Consider the following 22,912-nt stretch of genomic DNA (forward strand, 5'->3'; position numbering starts at 1 on the left):
CAAACCAGGTCCCAAGCAAGGGATTAAGGGGCTAGCTGGCAAGCCACTTTCCCAAAGTCTTAATCCACAGCCTAAAAATCCTCCCAAACCAAAAGCTGAGAGTTTAAAAATCAACTTCTGTCTCCAACCAGTGTCTGGTTCACCCAAGCAGCACAAGTTGAAGGAAGCGGTCTTGAGGCAAGGTGTGGAACTCTCAGACTCCAGCAGCGATGATGGGATCGAGGAAGCCATTCAGCTTTACCAGCTGGAAAAAAGCCGACTGGCGGGCGGTCTCGGTGCACTGGAGAAAGAGCCGAAAGGTGCAGTTGTTACATCGAACTTTAGTCACTGCCTGGATAAAATCTATTCTCCTGAATCCCCTAAGAAGATGGATTGCAAGAAAAGAAAACTGCCCAACAGCAGACACATGGCATCTCAAGACTCCGCAAGTTGTCACCTTCTCACTGGTAAAAAGACATTGAATCTTGCAGATGACAGAAGCCCAACACGCGAATTTGGAGTACAGGCGACCCGTAGGGCTGAAACGGCTGCTGAACTAATGTGTGCTGAAGCGATACTTGACATTTCTAAAGCAATTTTGCCTTCAAAGCCAGTAAGTACTTTTGTAGTGTCACAGGAAATGCCCTCCTCTAAGCCGGTGCCGTCCTATGCTAGCGACAGCACAGTCGACAGCGATGACAGCATAGAGCAAGAGATAAGAACGTTTTTGGCTCGCAAGGCTCACGCTGAAAGCCTGTGCACGTCCTCCACAAAGCAGCCATTGCCAAAGGAGCAACACGTTAAGCATCAGTCTCTTTCCGGTATCAAGCCACTAAAAAGGAAATTAAATCAGAACACTTTGCAAAAAGACTTGGTGGGAAAAGGCGGAAACTTTGAAAAGAGATCTTCGAAGGTCGACACCAGTGCAGTCAACTCGGCCTTACCCCAAAATGAAAACTTGCTGGACAAAAGTGCAAAAATCTGCATGGACGAGAGGCTCAACCCACAATGCCAATCGGACGAGGCCAAGCATCGTATTTTCAAGGCAGTAGAAAGTCTCGAGTCCTCTCCAGGATTGAGTGGCTGTAAGCGAAAAATGTACATGAAAATGAGGAGTATTTGCAGCGGAGATAAGAGCAGCTCTTTGGACAGCGACGAAGATCTAGATTCAGCTATTAAGGACCTCCTGCGATCGAAGAGAAAATGCAAAAAGAGACCGAAAGATGGTAGACCGCAGTGCAAGAAAAAGGTTCAGTTTGGCGAGACCACCGGCCAGCCTCTAGAATACTGTGTTGACAATGGCGAGCAACACTACAGCAGCTCTAAAGCTCCTGTTGCCAGGGGCTGCCTTGTAAATTGCAATGACCCAAAAGAAAACTTAAAGTCCAAAATCAATGTAAATTTGAAAGAAGAGAAAAAAAGCGCTACAGGAAATACAGATTCGTCATGCTCTAGTAATAAACCCAGCGAGTCTAAACCAGCTTGTGCCTCCAACAAGTCTATGAAATCGAACAGTGCCTTTCCTGCCGTACAAGACAGTAGCTCTGTGGACAGCGATGACAGCATTGAGCAAGAAATAAGAAAGTTCTTGGCCAAGCGTGCTCTGGAGTCTGCGGAGCTTTCAGCAACACAAAAGACACCCGTTGCTGTTGCCAGCCCAAACATCAGCAGGGTGGATGCTACCCCGGCCTGCTTGAGTAGTCCTCCCCCGCCTGTAAAGCAAGAACCCAGGATTTTGTCTAGTTCTGTGACCGAGACGATACTTCAAAAAGTCAGAGAAAAAAACAGATCCATGGTACCCGCGACGCAGCCGGCGGTGATACAGCAGGTGTGTGGCTTTAAAGACAGCGTGGCCCGAGTTGGACGGCTGCACCAACAACCTGCAGACATGCCCAAGGGAGCCGCGTCTGTACATAGTGTCATTGTGAAGAGAAGTTGTGTGGTGGAGCAAAACCAAATCGTAAGGCCGACCGAGAAGGCTCCCGGAAGAGTGGTCGTAAAAACTGGAGTGAACGGTTCGCAAGGGAACATCCCCATTTCTGGAAACTTTGTTGCAGGTCTTAAATACATTTCAGGAACTGAGCAGCAGCTCCTTTTAAACCTAGGGAAGACGGGCGCTACCAGGGTGGCGACTGAAATCTACCATCCCGGAGGAGCCATCAGGCAGTTGGGAAGTTGTCAGACAGTCCAGAAAAAAACATTGATATTGGAACAGCCTAAAGTCGTGCAGGCACCTGCTTTCTCCATCGGTGCCCCCGTGGTCCGTCCGGCTTTGTATGTCGTGACGACGAAAGTGGTTCAGGACTCTTCCAGCCCGTTATGTCTCCCCATCAATACAGCAGCGTATGACTCTGGTCTAAATCTAATGAGCATACAGTACTGTCACGGTCAGGTATCCTCACACACTTCCGCATGCACCGCCCCATTTTCCTTTCAGCCGAACCGAAAAAACAGCAAGATCACAGGGAATACCCCAGGCAAGGCAGGAGAGGTTCCATCCCTCCATAACACAGCCAGAGAAGGGCTAGAAGGTGACGGCAGGTCTGGTAATGTTAATGAGAAAGCGGCAGAAGACTTAGCGGCAGCCCCTAGTAGCAATGTGAGGACCAGCGACAGCTCAGTGCAGAGAGATAAGGTGTAAGTAATTCTGTCTCATAGATGTATAGGATCAGTGTAAATAGTGTGAAGACTGTTGTAAAGTAGGGCACAGTCATTTAAAGACCCTTCGCATTAGGGCAAGTGTATACACGACTCCAAAGCAATTAGTCCAGCTCGTTTTCTTTTTAAAGCAATACATAACAGGCACTCTTAGCTATGTCCTGTATCACTTGTCTGTACATGAAGGAAGATTAGCATATTTTTACATATTGCCAACAAGATCGTGTTGTCGGTGATACTTTTAAATTTACAGTGAATTAGGACATAGACCTTTCCTGCCCCTTCCGAAAAAGTGTGTTCCCCAAATAACGCACAGGTAGCTTGATTAGACTGTAGTACTACCAATGTAACGCTATGGCAAGCCCCATCTTCTAGTCAGACATGCTTATCTGAAATCCACAGGTGGACCAAAGTACTATACGTGTATGTTCAGGTTAAAATTTAAAATAGGCAGCGAGCAGATCGCAGCGCACATGAGCCCGCGTGCAGGGTACGATCAGGCCTAATGGGGGAGCGTTCAGCGTTTCAGGGAAAATATTACATTTGCCCAAATATTTATTACTTTTGACCCTGAAAGGGTTTCATCGACTGTGACTGTCCACCAATCCGCTGAAAGCGCACGTCACCTACGCACAATGGACTCATCCATTTTGTGGGCGGAACCGATATTTGACAATGCAGACTGTTGGCTCACTAGCCATGGGTGACACCACCTGGAAGTTGAGAGGAGGGGATTGACGTGGCTATTTGCTAGTGAGTTAATAGGCTGCGATGATGGGATTATTGGTTCAGCCCACAATTTGGTTGCTGTCGCTGTGCGTTAGATGAGGATATATTACATTTCATCCTTCCCTCAGAACTGTGTCCAGACTACGGCAGCAAACATTCCGAATAATGTTGGATAACCTGTAAATATTGCAAAAATACTGTACATGTCTTTTATCATCTCTTATTTTCCAAAGCTGTCCTTTTACTAGATATTTTTAATGCCGTTTTGGCACTTGAAGGATTTACTTTCCACTGCTTTTTTAATATAACCTTTTTGTTTTTTTTTGTTTTTTTGTTTCTAAGTGTTGCAATTAGCCAATTACAAATGTGGATTTAAAAAAGAAAAAAAAAAAAGTTTTTAGTATCCTGGGTATTCTGTTCCTCGCCAGCTGTAACGAGCATGTTCTCCGTAGCCTTTGTAAATGATGTAAAGATATTTTCTTTTCTTTTTCTTTTTTTATGTCCTTTTGAAAGCTTAGCATTTATATCCCTGTGTCTTGCGACGGCAAAAGACGCACATATTGGGCTGACGGAGAGGGAATGCTGGGTCTAAATTGTCCTATATTTGTTCTATTCGATGCGCCAGGTTTTAGGTTCAGCTGTTTTTTTTTTTTATTACATGTATTTGGCGCTTTCTATAAAAACTATGCTTGGTTTTCCAATGAAGTGAGATGCACTCTTCATTCATTTTACATAACCCTAATCCTCTTTCCCCTCCACAATTTATTCAGGAATCCATGACACAGGACATATCACGGTTTCCATAAAGGCTGTGTGTGGTTTTACAAGCTGAATAATGTATCTGCAGGCGCAGAAAGTGAGCACAACACGATATTGCGTTCGATCCAGGAGAGCGCACGGGCTGCAGTAGTCGACCGATCACATGAGCCGCTATTTACACGCAGTTTATGCCAGGCCAGTGTTATTCCTCACGCTGACATGTTACCAGCCGTTCTGTGTTCATTGGGCAGGTGTTCCTTAAAGGCTTAAAATACTATTAGACTCATGTAAAAACACTGCTGACCGTAGTCCCATAGATAAATGTAGAACAGGGCGGGCAAAATGCTGTTAGAAAAAGTTGCAAATAAAAATGAGACCAGTCGACGTCTCTCCGTGAGGCTAAACGTGAAAAATCGTGCTATGACCGAATGACGTACGTGATAAGCAAACCTGCGTGAAAACACATCTGTACTGTTTAACACCACTCAAACGCATATTCCACAGAGATAAAAAAAATATATTGTTGAAGGACAATAGTTGGCCGTGCCTAGGTAAAATAAATGCCTCCTTCCCCCTCCAGCTCTTTTGTTGTATGTAAAATGATGCCCGTACAGAGCTACTGTAACATTACAAGCTGATACATTTATTGTACGTAGTGCCCATGTCACTGATTTTCATCTTGTTTCCAGAACTAGTTGTAAGTATTAGAGGTGATGCCAGGAACTGTACCCCCTGAGTCCCATCAGAGAGTGGCACCGTCTTCAGTCACGATCGCTTCCTTCAACTCTTGCAGATCTATTTACTAAACGGCGGCTTTTCCAAGCAGCCATCTATCAGCGTTTTCGCCTGCGGAATTTAATGCCGCAATACTATTAAGTGCAAAATGCACCTGGATTTACATTTAATAATGGTGCTTGTTCAAAGTCTGCTGGCAGAATGGCAGCTACGCTGTTGTTTATAAAGCTGCCATGTAGTAAATAAACTGCTTAGTGTAATATCTGTGAGGCTCAGCTACGTGGTTTAGTTTGTGACATCTGGTTTATCCGTGCGTAGAGCATCATTCGTGGCGGCTGGTCTGACGTCTCTGCAGCTGGCCTATTAGAGGGAGCATTACTGTGCACTAGGATATTACATTAGTCAGCAGATGTTCATTGTTTTCACAGCGACTACATGACTGTGACTAATGCATCTCCCAGTCGTAAGTTGGCTGGGTCTAGTTGGTCAAAGCCCAGGGTCGACCTGACATTTTAAGGAGACGTGGAAGTAGGGCGGCAGTTGAAGGGAATGCAGGCAGGAAACCGGCTGCCTTAATACCGACAGCCGGCTTCCCGGCTGCTTTATCCCGGCGTGGGATAAATGACCGGCGTCTATATCTAGACCCCTATCATTTGCCCGATGCTGGCAGACAGCCGCGGGGGGAGGAGGGTTAGGTTTAGGGCACCCGGGGGGGGGGACTTAGGGTTAGGCACCCCCACGAGGGGGTTAGGGTTAGGCACACCCCCCAGAGGACTTAGGTTTAGGCAACGGGGAAGGGGGGGGGGTTGGGTTAGGCACTTAGAGGGCGGATTAATGTTAGGCACTTGGGGTGGAGGTTAGGGTTAGGCACCCCTACGGGGGGTTAGGTTAGTAAGTACTTACCTTAGGGACGGTCGGGATTTCCAGCGCTGCCGGGCTTCCGCTGCCGGGACCTGCTGATCTGTCGGGCTGCCGCTGCCGGGAATCTAACTGCCGGCCATGCGGCAGCCGGGATTCCATACCAACTCCATTGAAAGTGACCCAAAAAAACCCCCAACATTTTCCTGATCTCATTATTGAGTTTGCTGCTCTCATTGTGCCATTTGACACTGCAGTTACCGAGCTTTGGTGTTGCGTAAAGGCTGGGAGCAGTGATACACCCAGGGCACAGATATAGGACTCTAGCTTATACTAGGACGCTGTGTAATGTGTGTCAGGGAGGCTGGGAGCAGTGGTACACCCAGGGCACAGATATAGGACTCTAGCTTATACTAGGACGCTGTGTAATGTGTGTCAGGGAGGCTGGGAGCAGTGATACACCCAGGGCACAGATATAGGACTCTAGCTTATACTAGGACGCTGTGTAATGTGTGTCAGGGAGGCTGGGAGCAGTGATACACCCAGGGCACAGATATAGGACTCTAGCTTATACTAGGACGCTGTGTAATGTGTGTCAGGGAGGCTGGGAGCAGTGGTACACCCAGGGCACAGATCTAGGACTCTAGCTTATACTAGGACGCTGTGTAATATGTGTCAGGGAGGCTGGGAGCAGTGATACACCCAGGGCACAGATATAGGACTCTAGCTTATACTAGGACGGTGTGTAATGTGTGTCAGGGAGGCTGGGAGCAGTGATACACCCAGGGCACAGATATAGGACTCTAGCTTATACTAGGACGCTGTGTAATATGTGTCAGGGAGGCTGGGAGCAGTGATACACCCAGGGCACAGATATAGGACTCTAGCTTATACTAGGACGCTGTGTAATGTATGTCAGGGAGGCTGGGAGCAGTGATACACCCAGGGCACAGAGTAATGTGTGTCAGGGAGGCTGGGAGCAGTGGTACACCCAGGGCACAGATCTAGGACTCTAGCTTATACTAGGACGCTGTGTAATGTGTGTCAGGGAGGCTGGGAGCAGTGATACACCCAGGGCACAGAGTAATGTGTGTCAGGGAGGCTGGGAGCAGTGGTACACCCAGGGCACAGATCTAGGACTCTAGCTTATACTAGGACGCTGTGTAATGTGTGTCAGGGAGGCTGGGAGCAGTGGTACACCCAGGGCACAGATCTAGGACTCTAGCTTATACTAGGACGCTGTGTAATGTGTGTCAGGGAGGCTGGGAGCAGTGGTACACCCAGGGCACAGATCTAGGACTCTAGCTTATACTAGGATGCTGTGTAATGTGTGTCAGGGAGGCTGGGAGCAGTGGTACACCCAGGGCACAGATCTAGGACTCTAGCTTATACTAGGACGCTGTGTAATGTGTGTCAGGGAGGCTGGGAGCAGTGGTACACCCAGGGCACAGATCTAGGACTCTAGCTTATACTAGGACGCTGTGTAATGTGTGTCAGGGAGGCTGGGAGCAGTGGTACACCCAGGGCACAGATCTAGGACTCTAGCTTATACTAGGACGCTGTGTAATGTGTGTCAGGGAGGCTGGGAGCAGTGGTACACCCAGGGCACAGATCTAGGACTCTAGCTTATACTAGGACGCTGTGTAATGTGTGTCAGGGAGGCTGGGAGCAGTGGTACACCCAGGGCGCAGATCTAGGACTCTAGCTTATACTAGGACGCTGTGTAATGTGTGTCAGGGAGGAGTGGTACACCCAGGGCACAGATCTAGGACTCTAGCTTATACTAGGACGCTGTGTAATGTGTGTCAGGGAGGCTGGGAGCAGTGGTACACCCAGGGCACAGATATAGGACTCTAGCTTATACTAGGACGCTGTGTAATGTGTGTCAGGGAGGCTGGGAGCAGTGATACACCCAGGGCACAGATATAGGACTCTAGCTTATACTAGGACGCTGTGTAATGTGTGTCAGGGAGGCTGGGAGCAGTGATACACCCAGGGCACAGATATAGGACTCTAGCTTATACTAGGACGCTGTGTAATGTGTGTCAGGGAGGCTGGGAGCAGTGGTACACCCAGGGCACAGATCTAGGACTCTAGCTTATACTAGGACGCTGTGTAATATGTGTCAGGGAGGCTGGGAGCAGTGATACACCCAGGGCACAGATATAGGACTCTAGCTTATACTAGGACGGTGTGTAATGTGTGTCAGGGAGGCTGGGAGCAGTGATACACCCAGGGCACAGATATAGGACTCTAGCTTATACTAGGACGCTGTGTAATATGTGTCAGGGAGGCTGGGAGCAGTGATACACCCAGGGCACAGATATAGGACTCTAGCTTATACTAGGACGCTGTGTAATGTATGTCAGGGAGGCTGGGAGCAGTGATACACCCAGGGCACAGAGTAATGTGTGTCAGGGAGGCTGGGAGCAGTGGTACACCCAGGGCACAGATCTAGGACTCTAGCTTATACTAGGACGCTGTGTAATGTGTGTCAGGGAGGCTGGGAGCAGTGATACACCCAGGGCACAGAGTAATGTGTGTCAGGGAGGCTGGGAGCAGTGGTACACCCAGGGCACAGATCTAGGACTCTAGCTTATACTAGGACGCTGTGTAATGTGTGTCAGGGAGGCTGGGAGCAGTGGTACACCCAGGGCACAGATCTAGGACTCTAGCTTATACTAGGACGCTGTGTAATGTGTGTCAGGGAGGCTGGGAGCAGTGGTACACCCAGGGCACAGATCTAGGACTCTAGCTTATACTAGGATGCTGTGTAATGTGTGTCAGGGAGGCTGGGAGCAGTGGTACACCCAGGGCACAGATCTAGGACTCTAGCTTATACTAGGACGCTGTGTAATGTGTGTCAGGGAGGCTGGGAGCAGTGGTACACCCAGGGCACAGATCTAGGACTCTAGCTTATACTAGGACGCTGTGTAATGTGTGTCAGGGAGGCTGGGAGCAGTGGTACACCCAGGGCACAGATCTAGGACTCTAGCTTATACTAGGACGCTGTGTAATGTGTGTCAGGGAGGCTGGGAGCAGTGGTACACCCAGGGCACAGATCTAGGACTCTAGCTTATACTAGGACGCTGTGTAATGTGTGTCAGGGAGGCTGGGAGCAGTGGTACACCCAGGGCGCAGATCTAGGACTCTAGCTTATACTAGGACGCTGTGTAATGTGTGTCAGGGAGGAGTGGTACACCCAGGGCACAGATCTAGGACTCTAGCTTATACTAGGACGCTGTGTAATGTGTGTCAGGGAGGCTGGGAGCAGTGGTACACCCAGGGCACAGATCTAGGACTCTAGCTTATACTAGGACGCTGTGTAATGTGTGTCAGGGAGGCTGGGAGCAATGATACACCCAGGGCACAGATCTAGGACTCTAGCTTATAGTAGGACGCTGTGAAAGTTTATGTGTGTCAGCGCCATAAGCAGGTTCCTGGGGCCTTACCTCTCTTCTGCAATAAACAATTCCCTATTTGTAAACCTCCACTTACATTAAGTTCTACCGGACTGATCTTCATTGTAACCGGTCAGTTTTGAACTAAATTTCAAAGGAATTTTGTGCTGTCAGGAGTTAAACTCTCTTTTCAAAGAACATTTTCACTCCTAATGCCTCTATTACCTGCCCATTAGAAGCATATTTCACCCTCCTCATGCCTCTATTACCTGCCCATTAGTATGCATATTGCCCCCTCCTCATGCCTCTATTACCTGCCCATTAGTATGCATATTGCCCCCTCCTCATGTCTCTATTACCTGCCCATTAGTATGCATAGTGTCTCTCTGCCAATAAAATCTGGGCAGACACACACGGACGCATAAGTAATCTCATCGCAATCGCCAGCATTTCCGATTCCTAATTGGATTTTAACCAAATGTAATAATTGGGCTCATTTTTAGCCCACACACAAAGATAAATCAGATTAGTGACCTCATGTGCGAGAGTCCTAATCATCATCATTATTATCGTTGTAAAGCGCCAGCCTATTATACATCACTATACATTGAGGACATCACAACATAATGACATACAGTGATCTGATACAAGGTAATATTGCTCCTGCCCGAATGAGCTTACACTCTAATCCTGCACAGCCGTTTACTGAGTGGGGACCCAGCTCCTGTACTGTGTACATATTCTCTACATCTGACCGGCACATCGGAGAGTTTAGCCAGAGGAGCTGACGCTCTAATTATAGAGTGGGTTACCACCATTGCTTTCTACTAATGAGCATAAAACATAACTAAAGAGGAAATTAATTATTTAGAATTTTTGAAAAGACAAGCAAATCTGTGTGTGTATATATATATATATATATATATATATATATATATATATACCTGTTTTTCTCATATGTAAAATTAAAAACCCTCCATTTACCCGAGCTCCCACAATTCAGTTACGCTTCTTATCGGCGAAGCACAAAGCATTGGCGCTAGGCGCCATATTTTTATGAATGTCCCAGTCTCTAATCTCTGGCTACAGTACATACACTGTCACGTCAGCAGCGACATTTGTAATCTTCATCTCTTAACTGTCCGGACGGCTTCACACACGGGTGTACACCCTAATTCTGTCTTACAAGCCGCCCTGCGCTGTCTCACAGCCCTGACGTTGACCATCTCGTTACAAATGAATGTGGAACTAAAGCCGCCTTCTGTTCTTACTGCTCCTTTGTTTTTTAAATGTCAATTCTTTACAATAAAGGGGAACCTCTGTAAGGGAAGGACTGTAACTTATCGTGTACATACAGTACTGACTTTGCTGCGCATCGCCAGTTTGTCACAACTTACTTTATTTTCCAGATGTTAGTAATATTTGTGTGCAGGGTGTTGCACTTAATAAAACTTTAAGACTAAATTCTGTTTTTACTTTGATCTGTGGAGACGCTAATGGAGAAGGGAAGACCCGAAGCATCGATGAAGCATCGATGAAGCACCAAATCGCTATGTATTATTAATGTTTTATAGCTGAGCAGTACATAATAGACCGTCGCACTTGCCAAGTGCTGGAAAATAAAAATTCATCGGGTCACTGGTCTGGAGGACATAAATCGTTACTACGAGAGATTATACCTGGTTCCGTCTACTAATAAAATAGACCAATCAACATTGTATGCGTCGCGTGTGTGTGGTCATCGGATCTTCTTTCATCATTATTACAGGCTGGTTGATTTTTTTGTTTAGGTGTCAAAAGAAACAACTCCATGAAAACCAAAAAATTGCACAAGCACAAGGCGGCCGCTGCACAGTGAACGCTACAGCAGTCGGCATCGTGAATCCAGGATTCAGCTTGGATCGCACGGCTGCGCTCGCACGCAGCCGATCGATGTTTGTTTTTTTTTCTGCGTATGCATCTCAGTGCCCAAACTGGCCACTGCGATCGGGAAGCGATCGCAGTGAGCACGCAGTCCAACCGCGTAGTGATTGACATGAAGTGACTGGGGGTGATCGGTGGAACGCAGGCGTGCCTGTGCGTTTGAACGCCGTTACAGGAGCGTGCACAATTAAGCCCCCGTGATTGCATACGCTGGCAGAAGTCTAGATGGCGACAGGAAGTTTAGCAGTGTGTGCGGTAGGGTCAGGTCACCCACATCTGCGCGAATGGTTCAGACGTTACCGATGTTTTCGCTGACTTGCGGATGGGAAGTGGGCGGCTTTATACAGTGATGGGCGTCTTGGTATAGTGCTGCGGTTGGCATGCGATTGCATTCATTAGCATATTTTCACAGCTAGCGGGTGCGTTTGTACACAGCCTTGCGATCCAATCTGAATCAGGCCCAGTGATCGCAGGCGTAAATGCCAATGCAGGTTTCAGTGTGATTCTGGGAAAGCCGTATTATCTGCGGGTGGCTGCGGGCGCTGTAAATAGAGGAAGACGATGATAACTGTTGCAAGTTCTCTCAAGCCACTTGGGACCGGCTGTTTGCAAACGCTCCACTGAAAGTGATTGGTTCTGTCTTTGGCGCTCGGGCATAGATTATTATTGTGAGCATGTTTTAGAGAAAACAAAATTGCATTCTGCTGTATTAGTGGTGTTAGCAATGTCTAATGTGGAATGCGCTTCATGCACGCTAAATAAATGCTGTAAAACTTGGATGCAAGTTGGACTTGTATGTGGTATGGACACGGTTACTAGCCAGGACGTGTGTAAGTGCAGAAGTACACTATTTTATCATGAGATTTTTGTTATGATATAAAATGTATGCCCATTTTGCATTTAACTCGACATCAGCACTAAAGTGTTTCATTATATTTATTTATTACCAGTTATTTATATAGCAGACACATATTCCGCAGCACTTTACTGAGAATAGTTGGCCATTCACATCAGTCCCTGCCCCAGTGGAGCTTCCAATCTATGGGCCTGATTCAGAGCTGAACGCTCTGACCAGAGCGCTCGCTCTGAATCAGTGCCCTCCTACCTAAAAATGGAGCGGCCACCCACAGCATATGCGAGCGGCCAAAAAGATGGTCGCAATGGTCTTTTGCGGTAGGGTCTCGCTGCCGCAAGCCCAGGAGTGATTTTGGCTCTATCATTACAGTATAATCCAATGGTCCGTTTCATTACTGATGTCAGTGGGGCCGGCTTCAGACAGTAGGCGTTCCCATGGGAATGCCTCCGTCTGGCAGCCACACCCCCGGCACGCCCACCAAAGGGGGCGTGCTGTCAATCAACATCGACAGCACGCCCCCTTTGGTGCGAGACCCGGAGCGACGGAGAGCCCGTCGCTATCCGGGTCTCGCGCATGACAGAGCTCCCTCCGTCGTGCGCCTGCGCAGTGGGGCAACATCGACCCACTAGCGAGCGTCCTTTGCTCGCGAGCGGGTCTGAATGACCCCCCGATGTTCCTTATCACATGCTCACACACATACACACTAGGGTTAATTTTTGTTGGGAGCCAATTAACCTACCAGTATATTTTTGGAATGTGGGAGGAAACCGAAGTACCCGGAGGAAACCCACGCAAGCACAGGGAGAATATACAAACTCCACACAGTTAGGGCTGTGGTGGGAATTGAACCCATGACCTCAGTGCTGTGAGGCACTAATGCTAACCATTACACCGTCTGTGCTGCCCACATAAATGAGATAATCACGGTGCGATACATGTGCATATGTTGGATGGTAGAGTATAATCCAATGGTCCGTTTTCAATCTTAGCAGGAGAAAATAACGGTGAAACGGACGCTGACAAGGGGTCGGGAGTTAGTATAAACCTACAAGGAATAGGGGGTGATAAGTGAGCCAGTCGGGGTCACCATGCCAGACAACTCGGTGAAATCCCGTTTATACTCAAAGGCCGGAAATCTCATCAGTTTATCGGGGAAGGACCATGATCCCAAACTTCACAGAACTATTTATGAGTTTTTGATAAAACCGATCTTGTTTCCAATCTGATGCTAGCTGGCAAGTCGCTGAATGCTACGGTGACGCGAGGACCATGGAACCGGGGCCCCGAGAATAAGAAGAACTTCAGTAAAGTTTCATCTCTCTGTAATATTGTTAAGATGTGGTCTCTTACATCCTTCCAGAAGGCAGTGAGCTACGGGCATCCCCAAGACCTTGATTGACTGTCACCTCTCCATCGTCTGTGTGAGGACCGCGGATAGCGGTTGCGTCATTTCTGAAATACCAATGGTACAACAGTGTTTAGTGGTTTCCTTCTAATGCATCCTGAGCTGCTGGTGGTGCTCTCTTGGTTTTGCGCGGTACCTCCCTGAACAAGGTCTCGGCCAATTCATCCTCCCAGTTCTGTTTGCTCAGAACAACTAAAGTGTAGGACTTTTGTGGATGCATGGTACATGCAGAGATTCAGCTGTGGTGAGGGGTCCGCTCTGCAAGGTGAGGTGGGAAGTATGTTGGAAATGCAGAGTTTACAAGGGCTCTTTAATTCTTGTTCAGATAACTGGAGGGAGATAAAGGCTCTTTTCAAATATTTTATAAACCAAACAGCACAGTGGCAAACGCAGGATTTCTAGAGAGGGGTTTCCAAATGCTTGATTTTTAGAGTGAGTGTGGCCAGTCCATGAATAGGGCATAATTAGCACTTAACCAGCTTTAATATGTGTCATACATAGTGTAAAGTGTCATAATTCCATCATATATAGGACCAGCGATCACAGTGAGCCATTAGATGCGGCATCATTCCAGGGCATGGGAGCAAGTCCAGGAGCCTGGGGAAGCAGCAGAAGAACCTAGCACTGTCCTGGACATATATGTACATATTTTGCTCTATAGCAGTGCATCCCTAACAGTGCATGTTTTCCAAATCCCCTAATTGGTACACAGGTTATTTATTACTGGCTGATACATGTTAAAAGATCCACAGGTGGTGCTATTTATTTCATTTATGATACTGAGAAGAACATGCAGCGCTAGTAAAATTCTATTATATTACTATTTCTATTGTGGTCATGGTGTGGGCTGGGGAGGGGGGTTTCCAGGCAGACGGAAACCCCCCCTGCGTTTGCCTATGAAACAGCACTTTGCCAGGAGTGAACATCCCAGGCTCGTAGTCCACATTATTCCAGAGGGAACACAGCATTCGTACTTACATGCTATAGCGCATTTATGCAGAAATGATGGAGCGGAACAGAAAAGAAAATACCCGGTTCAGCAGGATGCGCTTTGGCCAGTAATCACATCTCACCCCATTGTTGGCACATCCATTATTATAGCATTGTTTGCCATCACGGCTCCTGTACACGGACACGGCATTGTAATGCCCCCCCATGTCACATTATGCCACATTGTAATGCCCCCCATGTCACATTATGCCACATTGTAATGCCCCCATGTCACATTATGCCACATTGTAATGCCCCCATGTCACATTATGCCACATTGTAATGGCCCCCATGTCACATTATGCCACATAGTAATGCCCCCCATGTCACATTATGCCACATTGTAATGTCCCCCTTGTCAGATTATGCCACATTGTAATGCCCCCATGTCACATTATGCCACTAGGTAATGGCCCCATGTCACATTATGCCACATTGTAATGCCACCCTTGTCACATTATGCCACATTGTAATGCCCCCGATGTCACATTATGCCACATTGTAATGCCCCCCCATGTCACATTATGCCACATTGTAATGCCCCCTCCATGTCACATTATCCCACATTGTAATGCCCTCCATGTCACATTATGCCACAAGGCACCACCAAAGGGGGGCATACAATGAGGAGAGGGATAGGTTACTTTCCGGCACTGTCGGGATTCTGGGCCTGATTCAGACCCGCTCGCGAGCGCTGAGCGTTTGCAAGCGGGTCGATGTTGCCCAAGTGCGCATGTGCATGACGGAGGCGGCTGACATATAATAATAATATAATCGAGTACATCGAACAGCGTATGAACTGCTCGCTATTCTTGTGGCTGGTTTTTTCAACCGCTATTTTGCGAGCAGTTCTGAGTAAAAAAAAAACAAGTGACGTGGTCAATGACGCTGCTGTATTAATTATGCACTCCCTTAAAACGCCTGTTTTGACCTTTAAGCACGCCTGCGTTCGAATTCCACACCCCCGTTTTCAAGCACCTTCCCCTGTTACCACCCACATACGCCTCCTTCTGTCACTCAAAATAGCAGGCATTCGCTATATAGCGAACAAACGATTTTCGGTCGCACTGACTGGTTCGCGCATGCACATTAAAATCCGTACGCATGCGCAGATGTGCGAACGAGCGGCCGCTTACGAGCGGCTCTGAATCAGGGCCAAAAATCCCGCGTTGATGAGCATCAACCCGGGATTGTTAGGTCAGTGTTAAAGGGGTATTAGATGCAAAATGTAGGAAAAAGTACAAATCACTAAATGTGTCTCGCCAAGCGTCTAGCGCCATGTGGCACAAAAACACTAGTTGAATGAGGAGACATCTGTGTGAAAGCTCACGGCTGTTTCCAGAATGATTCCTTATTTTGGTTAATTGCCCTGTGACGGTTATGTGACTGTGGGCCTGATTCAAAGATGTACGCAAACGCCGCTGCCGCCAGGAATTGTATTGAGACGCCCATCGGACGCACATCAAACCAACATTGACTATTTGATCAACCCTGTAGTCGATTAGATCGGCCGTCGAACTAAGACACCAGGGCCTTTCCCACTGCGTCCGAAGGAGCTCTCGCAGGCTGCGACACGTCCGTGTTTTAGTCTCCACTCCCCGTTACCTTCCCCAAACGGTCGCTGTCACTTTGCGTCTAAATCCACACTGCGGTCGCCATCACAGAACCATCACAAGACGTAAACAGCGCGGCTCAGACAACGCATCGTCCCTTTACGGAAAAATCTAAACTGCGCACACCGCTGAATCAGGATACACGGCCATGTGATAACCCTGTAATTGTGTGATGTGACCTTTCTGTAATTGCCGCTGACATGTCGCTGTATTCTTTCCAGCTCAGGGCGATCCGCCATTGATCCTGGGTGGACAGTGCAGCCGTACATAGCGCTGTCTCCTGAGGACATCTGTAGTCGCTCGGACAGCAGTAGAAGGGCTTGTATGGTGCTATCTCAGGTACTTCCCATGCTGTGACCATGTAGACTTGCCTTTATCTGTCTTTTATATAACTCCTGGGGCAAAATTTACTAAGCGGCGGTTTGACGGCGGTTTCTATTCTATTCTAAACCCTGGGGGTTTGGTGGCGGTTTTGCAGCGGTTTCTGGGGGTCATTCAGACCCGCTCGTGAGCGGCAGTACGCTCGCAAGCAGGTCGATGTTCCCCCACTGCGCAGGCGCACGACGGAGGGAGCTCCGTCGTGCGCATGCGCGAGACCCGGCGAGCGACGGGCTCTCCATCGCTCCAGGTCTCGCACCAAAGGGGGCGTGCTGTCGATGTTGATTGACAGCACGCCCCCTTTGGTGGGCGTGCCGGGGGCGTGGCTGCCAGACGGAGGCGTTCCCATGGGAACGCTTACCGTCTGAAGCCGGCCCCACTGACATCACTAGCCAAAATCACTCCAGGGCTTGCGGCAGCGAGATCCTACCGCAGGGTCTCCGTCGCAAGCCCGATGGTCACGATGGTCAAGACCATCGCGACCATCATCATGGACGCTCGCATATGCTGTGGGTGGTCACCCACAGCTATGCGAGTGTCCATGAGGACGCTCCAAAAAAATGTAGGAGGGCCCTGACTCAGAGCGAGCGCTCTGGTCAGAGCGTTCAGCTCTGAATCAGGCCCTCTGTTCTATTCTAAAATGTGTTTTGATGGCAGTTTTGCAGCGGTTTTGGCCTTAGTAAATCTGCAGATAGAAAAACCACAGTCAAAACACATTTTAGAATAGAATAGAACATGGCTGTCATTTAGAAACTGCTGCAAAACCGCCACCAAACCCCCGGGGTTTAGAATAGAATAGAAACCGCCACCAAACCGCCGGGGTTTAGAATAGAATAGAAACCGCGTCAAACCGCCGCTTAGTAAATTTTGCCCTTGCTATTATACTTCCCATTCAAATGAAGGCCCAATTGACATACTGTATAGCTGCTTGCACACACGGGTCAGGTAACTTGTTGGGACTTGGATTGCTCAGATTTTAGTCCTTTGGGACCCAACGTCTGATCATCTGTGTGCGATCATAGACTCACCACGATGCCCCTTGCCTCACGGTCAGTCTATGGTAGGATTGTGTTGCTTCTGACAAAAAAAGAAATCAGGTTGCATAGTATATAATTATTTGTGGCACAAAATAGGATCAAATCCAATGCTGAAACACTGCTAAGTGCTGCAAGTCTCTGGCTTAGAGGGGTTTAGCGGAAAGACTGTCATGTCCCTCCCTAGGCTAAACGTAGGAGATGTAATTACCACATTGCACATGGAATCCCCATGTGACTCGTTAGTACAGAAAGCAATTATTCCTCTGACAGTTCTGTAGAGCAGCGTTCATTGGAAACTCTATTAAAGTTTTGAAAATATTCTTTTGTTAGGACAAGAAGTTAAGTGTCGTTCACAGGTGGCTCAGACCAGGCGCAGTGACTGAAGACTTGAAGTTCGGTTTCCATTGGACAAGGTGAGGTCCTGCACATGATGGTGTGTACTCTCCGCCCATCACACAGTCCTATATTTCCATGTGTTACCATTACTGCTTGTGACATAACGCCATCTGTAGTCACTCATTTATATTCCCGGGAATTGTGCAGTCCGTGCAGCGCAGCATAAGGAGTTTAATAAGCAATTGGGAGTGGGGTGTACATGGGGACTGGGACTGGGGTGTACATAGGGACTGGGAGTGGGGTGTACATAGGGACTGGGAGTGAGCTGTACATAAGGACTGGGAGTGGGGTGTACATAAGGACTGGGAGTAGGGTGTACATAGGGAATGGGAGAGGGGTGTACATAAGGACTGGGATGTACATAAGGACTGGGAGTGGGGTGTACATAAGGACTGGGATGTACATAAGGACTGGGAGTGGGGTGTACATAGGGAGTGGGGTGTACATAAGGACTGGGAGTGGGGTGTACATAGGGACTGGGAGTGGGGTGTACATAAGGACTGGGAGTGGGGTGTACATAAGGACTGGGATGTACATAAGGACTGGGAGTGGGGTGTACATAGGGAGTGGGGTGTAAATAAGGACTGGGAGTGGGTGTACATAGGGACTGGGAGTGGGGTGTACATTGGGACTGGGAGTGGGGTGTACATAAGGACTGGGATGTACATAAGGACTGGGAGTGGGGTGTACATAGGGAGTGGGGTGTACATAAGGACTGGGAGTGGGGTGTACATTAGGACTGGGAGTGGTGTGTACATAAGGACTGGGAGTGGGGTGTACATAAGGACTGGGAGTGGGGTGTACATAGGGACTGGGAGTGGGGTGTACATAGGGACTGGGAGTGGAGTGTACATAAGGACTGGGAGTGGGGTGTACATAAGGACTGGGAGTGGGGTGTACATAGGGACTGGGAGTGGGGTGTACATAAGGACTGGGAGTGGGGTGTACATAGGGAGTGGGGTGTACATAAGGACTGGGAGTGGTGTGTACATAAGGACTGGGAGTGGGGTGTACATAAGGACTGGGAGTTGGGTGTACATAAGGACTGGTAGTGGGGTGTACATAAGGACTGGGAGTGGGGTGTACATAGGGACTGGGAGTGGGGTGTACATAAGGACTGGGAGTGGGGTGTACATAAGGACTGGGAGTGGGGTGTACATAAGGACTGGGAGTGGGGTGTACATAGGGACTGGGAGTGGGGTGTACATAAGGACTGGGAGTGAGGTGTACATAAGGACTGGGAGTGGGGTGTACATGACTGGGAGTGGGGTGCACATAAGGACTGGGAGTGGGTTGTACATAAGGACTGGGAGTTGGGTGTACACAAGGACTGGGAGTGGGGTGTACATAAGGACTGGGAGTGGGGTGTACATAGGGACTGGGAGTGGGGTGTACATAAGGTTTGTGAGTGGGGTGTACATAAGGACTGGGAGTGGGGTGTACATGACTGGGAGTGGGGTGTACATAGGGACTGGGAGTGGTGTGTACATAAAGACTGGGAGTGAGGTGTACATAGGGACTGGGAGTGGGGTGTACATGACTGGGAGTGGGGTGTACATAGGGACTGGGAGTGGGGTGTACATGACTGGGAGTGGGGTGTACATAAGGAGTGGGAGTGGGGTGTACATAAGGACTGGGAGTGGGGTGTACATAAGGACTGGGAGTGAGGTGTACATAAGGACTGGGAGTGGGGTGTACATAAGGACTGGGAGTGGGGTGTACATAAGGACTGGGAGTGTGGTGTACATAGGGACTGGGAGTGGGGTGTACATAAGGACTGGGAGTGGGGTGTACATAAGGACTGGGAGTGGGGTGTACATAGGGACTGGGAGTGGGGTGTACATAGGGACTGGGAGTGGGGTGTACATAAGGACTGGGAGTGGGGTGTACATAAGGACTGGGAGTGATGTGTACATAAGGACTGGGAGTGGGGTGTACATAAGGACTGGGAGTGGGGTGTACATAAGGACTGGGAGTGGGCTGTATATAAGGACTGGGAGTTGGGTGTACATAAGGACTGGGAGTGGGGTGTACATAAGGACTGGGAGTGGGGTGTAAATAAGGACTAGGAGTGGGGTGTAGGAAGTCATGGCACTTATAGACAGCCGTCACCTGGTGCATTGGGTAGATAGCTGCTGGTCCTTATATCCTGTGCAGTTACACCATCATATCGCCCCAAGCATGGCACCTTCCATCTGGTAATAACATGAGACAGGGGAGAGGGACATTTCTGCACATGCTATAAACCTCTGCTGTGCATTACTGTATATGCCGGGGACATAGTGACGTGCCAGCTTTATGTCACTGTAAGTTCTAGTTATTACATTAGCTGGGCCAGTGTAATCCCTGCGAGCGGCACACAGCCGTCTCCCTGCGGCCACATGGGGCTGATGATGAGATTTTTGCGCTTACAGCAGCTGCTGCGCCGAGTGAGAAACTCCCAGAATCCTCTGCTCGCCTCTTCCTCATATGGCGGAAACCGCCACCGGAGGGGTCTCACCGGATAGGCAGCTGCCTGGCAGGGCATGCAGAGCCTTGTAGTTCCACAATAACAAGCCACATGTAGCCTAAACCTAGCATTATTACTATTAACCAGACACATGCTAGAATCCATTTCTCAGAATCCAATGTGTCTTTGGAGCGTGTTTAGTTTATCCAACGTGTTTAGTATCCTAAAGTCTGCGCTACTGTCTGTGCGGCAAACGGATCATTACAAGTTTAACTGGGGGACTTCGGTCTCTCCCAGGATGGGTAACAGTAGCGGCAGACAACAGAGACCCTAAAATATCCAGGCCGTGGTGTCAGGGTCCAGCTCTCCCCCCCCCCCCCCCCCCCCCAGGAGATAGGAGTAAGTACATGAAGTGATGATTTCACTCTTTTGTCTTTCACTCCAGGAAAAGAATATAAGCGCTGAACTGCGTCCAATCATCTTCCTGTCCGTTATTTTGTTCCTAGCGTCCAATGTGACAACGCTCCACACAATGAAATGGAATAAAGAACAATTTCCTCCTCCATTACTTTACGGAAATATTAACATTTACAGAAAAGTTGTATTTTTTTGTAAGAAATCAGTAATTTTCCTTGTTTTTCCCCGTGTGTTCCTTGTCTGCAGCAAAGCGCTGGTCACGTGATGTCGCAGATGGACGAGGACAATGGCCGTTCTGTATTGTGATGTAAATCTTTATTATAGTAGGGACAGAATAGAATAAGCTGTCTGCGTAGTAATATCAGGATGCTCCTCCGCTGCTAGAGATTTACCAAACCTAAACCTGGAGTTACAGAAGAGGCCGCCATTCCCCGTGTGGCGTCTCCTTCTATAGTCGCCTTTATTTGTAATGTATATATAGGGGCCAGTTCAATTCCGCGTGCCGTGTGGTTGCAGGGTGCGGCATCGCTTATCCTCCATCATCGGTCTGACAGTGTAAAGCATCACTCTGAATTGAATTGGCATCATATACTTAAATCGCCTTAAAGGTCACTGGATACATATCTTCCCAGGCCCTATAACACATCCTTCCAGCTCCCGGATTTTACAGACTCCTGTGTTATATTTCCGCCCAATCAGAACACAGCGAATGTGCCTCAGGCCTCTGACGGAATTTGCCTCACTAGATACAACATATTGGAGGGGTGATCTCACCCGCAGCGCCCTATAGGCCCGGATCAGCGCACCTATACAAATAGCGGAATATAGTCCCACCCAAACATTTCCAAGTTGCATGTAGAGTTCAGAATTCGGGGTCCTTGTGCGGTGAGGGGGTATTTTTGTTTATCACAGCACCTCTCAATGTTAGTGGGATCGGGAGATTCATACACTTTAACATCTGCTGAACTGTTTCATCTACGTTTTCAGGAGCCCCGACTGTTAGTCACCCCAATAGGAATGGCCAGTAAATGGGAGTATAATACCCCAGGTGTAGCTTTTTATGCCATTCGCAGCTGCTGGAATAAGTAAATCCGCCCTAATGATGGCCCAGTTTATACTCTGCACAGATGATAGACGTGCGATGCTGTGGAACACACTGACCGCCTCACCGGTGTCAGGCATCAATAAGGAAATAATACACTGTATTCCCCCTTTCACCACTCATTCACAGTACACTTGTGTTGTCATTATTTGTGGTGAGACGCAGGCTGTGACAAGCGTGAGCTTGCGGGTAACCGTCCGCAGCGCTAATGTAAACTGGACGTGATTTGGAAGTGAATTGCCTCAGGGAAGGTCAATCACTGGTTTTAGGATATAAAACATGCAACCATGCTCAGCAAGTGACACTGACTACATACAGTATCAATGTCATGGTAACGAAGGCGTCAGCGCTAAAGTGCAGCCATCGGCCACCTGCATCGGAGGCCGCCCTTGTGTAGGCCACAGCCGGTGACATCACTAAAAATGGCCGCCTCAGGATGAGTGTATCCGTGTATTCAGTCTCCAGCCATAGTGACATTATCGGATTGCTATCTCCATCTTCACTCGTTTATAATCAGGGCCGGCCATAAAATACAGCGATATTGTATAAATTGTCAGGCAAAATTGTACTATAAGCCTTGTTTAATAATGTGGAATAAAGGCCGCCAATCAGAAATCAGCTATTATTAGTTTACCTTGTACGTCACTGATGAATGCTGATATCTGATTGGACGCTAGGAGTTACGGCATGTTTATGCTGCCTCCGTCCCGCTGGGCTGATCAGCTCCAGTTATATCTCTATCTGTTATTATTATTCTGTCAGTTGTATCGTTCTCTGAAATGTTCCGATTACTTCAGATATCTGGAAGTTTGTGGGTTTTTTTGTGGTAACAATCCGTTAAAAATTTTTGGAATTTTTTTTAGGAAATAAAGTTTCGTTTTTTTTTTGCAGTCTTTAATCTGATCCCTTTATTGTGTCATTAATTCCTACCATTGTCTTATCCATCATACATAGACACATTCATGCATTAGTAACGAGGAATATGGCGTTACAGATACCTAATTTCACATTTAGTGGGAAATCAATTTAAAGTGAGCGGAACGGTACATGACGCCAATGTCGGCAAATTGAATCCCCCCCTTTGTCATAAAATAATCCTTAAAAACATCAGATGCCTCACCTGAACTGCGATAACGTAGCAAATACACAGTATATTCAGGTTTATCATCGCTTCCTTCACTAGTGGCCTAACTTTATTATGAGAGTACGCACGAGTCACTCCAGACC

The 22,912-nt window shown here is 48.1% G+C and overlaps 1 protein-coding gene across 2 annotated transcripts in view; it reads left to right on the forward strand.

The window, feature by feature from the left end:
• Nucleotides 1-22,420, forward strand: part of PPP1R26 (protein phosphatase 1 regulatory subunit 26) — a 34,290-nt gene extending 11,870 nt beyond the window's left edge. The window contains exons 2-5 of one of the 2 annotated variants that reach the window (XM_088458774.1): nucleotides 1-2,616; nucleotides 16,128-16,245; nucleotides 17,652-17,734; nucleotides 20,612-22,420. The exon at nucleotides 1-2,616 is cut by the window's left edge and continues 798 nt beyond it. In XM_088458774.1, the coding sequence (XP_088314900.1) occupies nucleotides 1-2,616; nucleotides 16,128-16,245; nucleotides 17,652-17,734; nucleotides 20,612-20,624 (2,830 nt within the window). In that variant the 3' untranslated portion in view covers nucleotides 20,625-22,420. Of the gene's footprint in view, nucleotides 2,617-4,136; nucleotides 5,486-16,127; nucleotides 16,246-17,651; nucleotides 17,735-20,611 lie in introns of those variants that run through there. The other variant, XM_088458775.1, reaches the window with a different exon arrangement.
• The last annotated feature ends 492 nt before the right edge of the window (nucleotides 22,421-22,912 follow it).

Source organism: Taudactylus pleione, unplaced genomic scaffold (assembly GCF_031769625.1).
Source record: "Taudactylus pleione unplaced genomic scaffold, aTauple2 ptg000850l, whole genome shotgun sequence".
NCBI classification, from domain to species: Eukaryota; Metazoa; Chordata; class Amphibia; order Anura; family Myobatrachidae; genus Taudactylus; species Taudactylus pleione.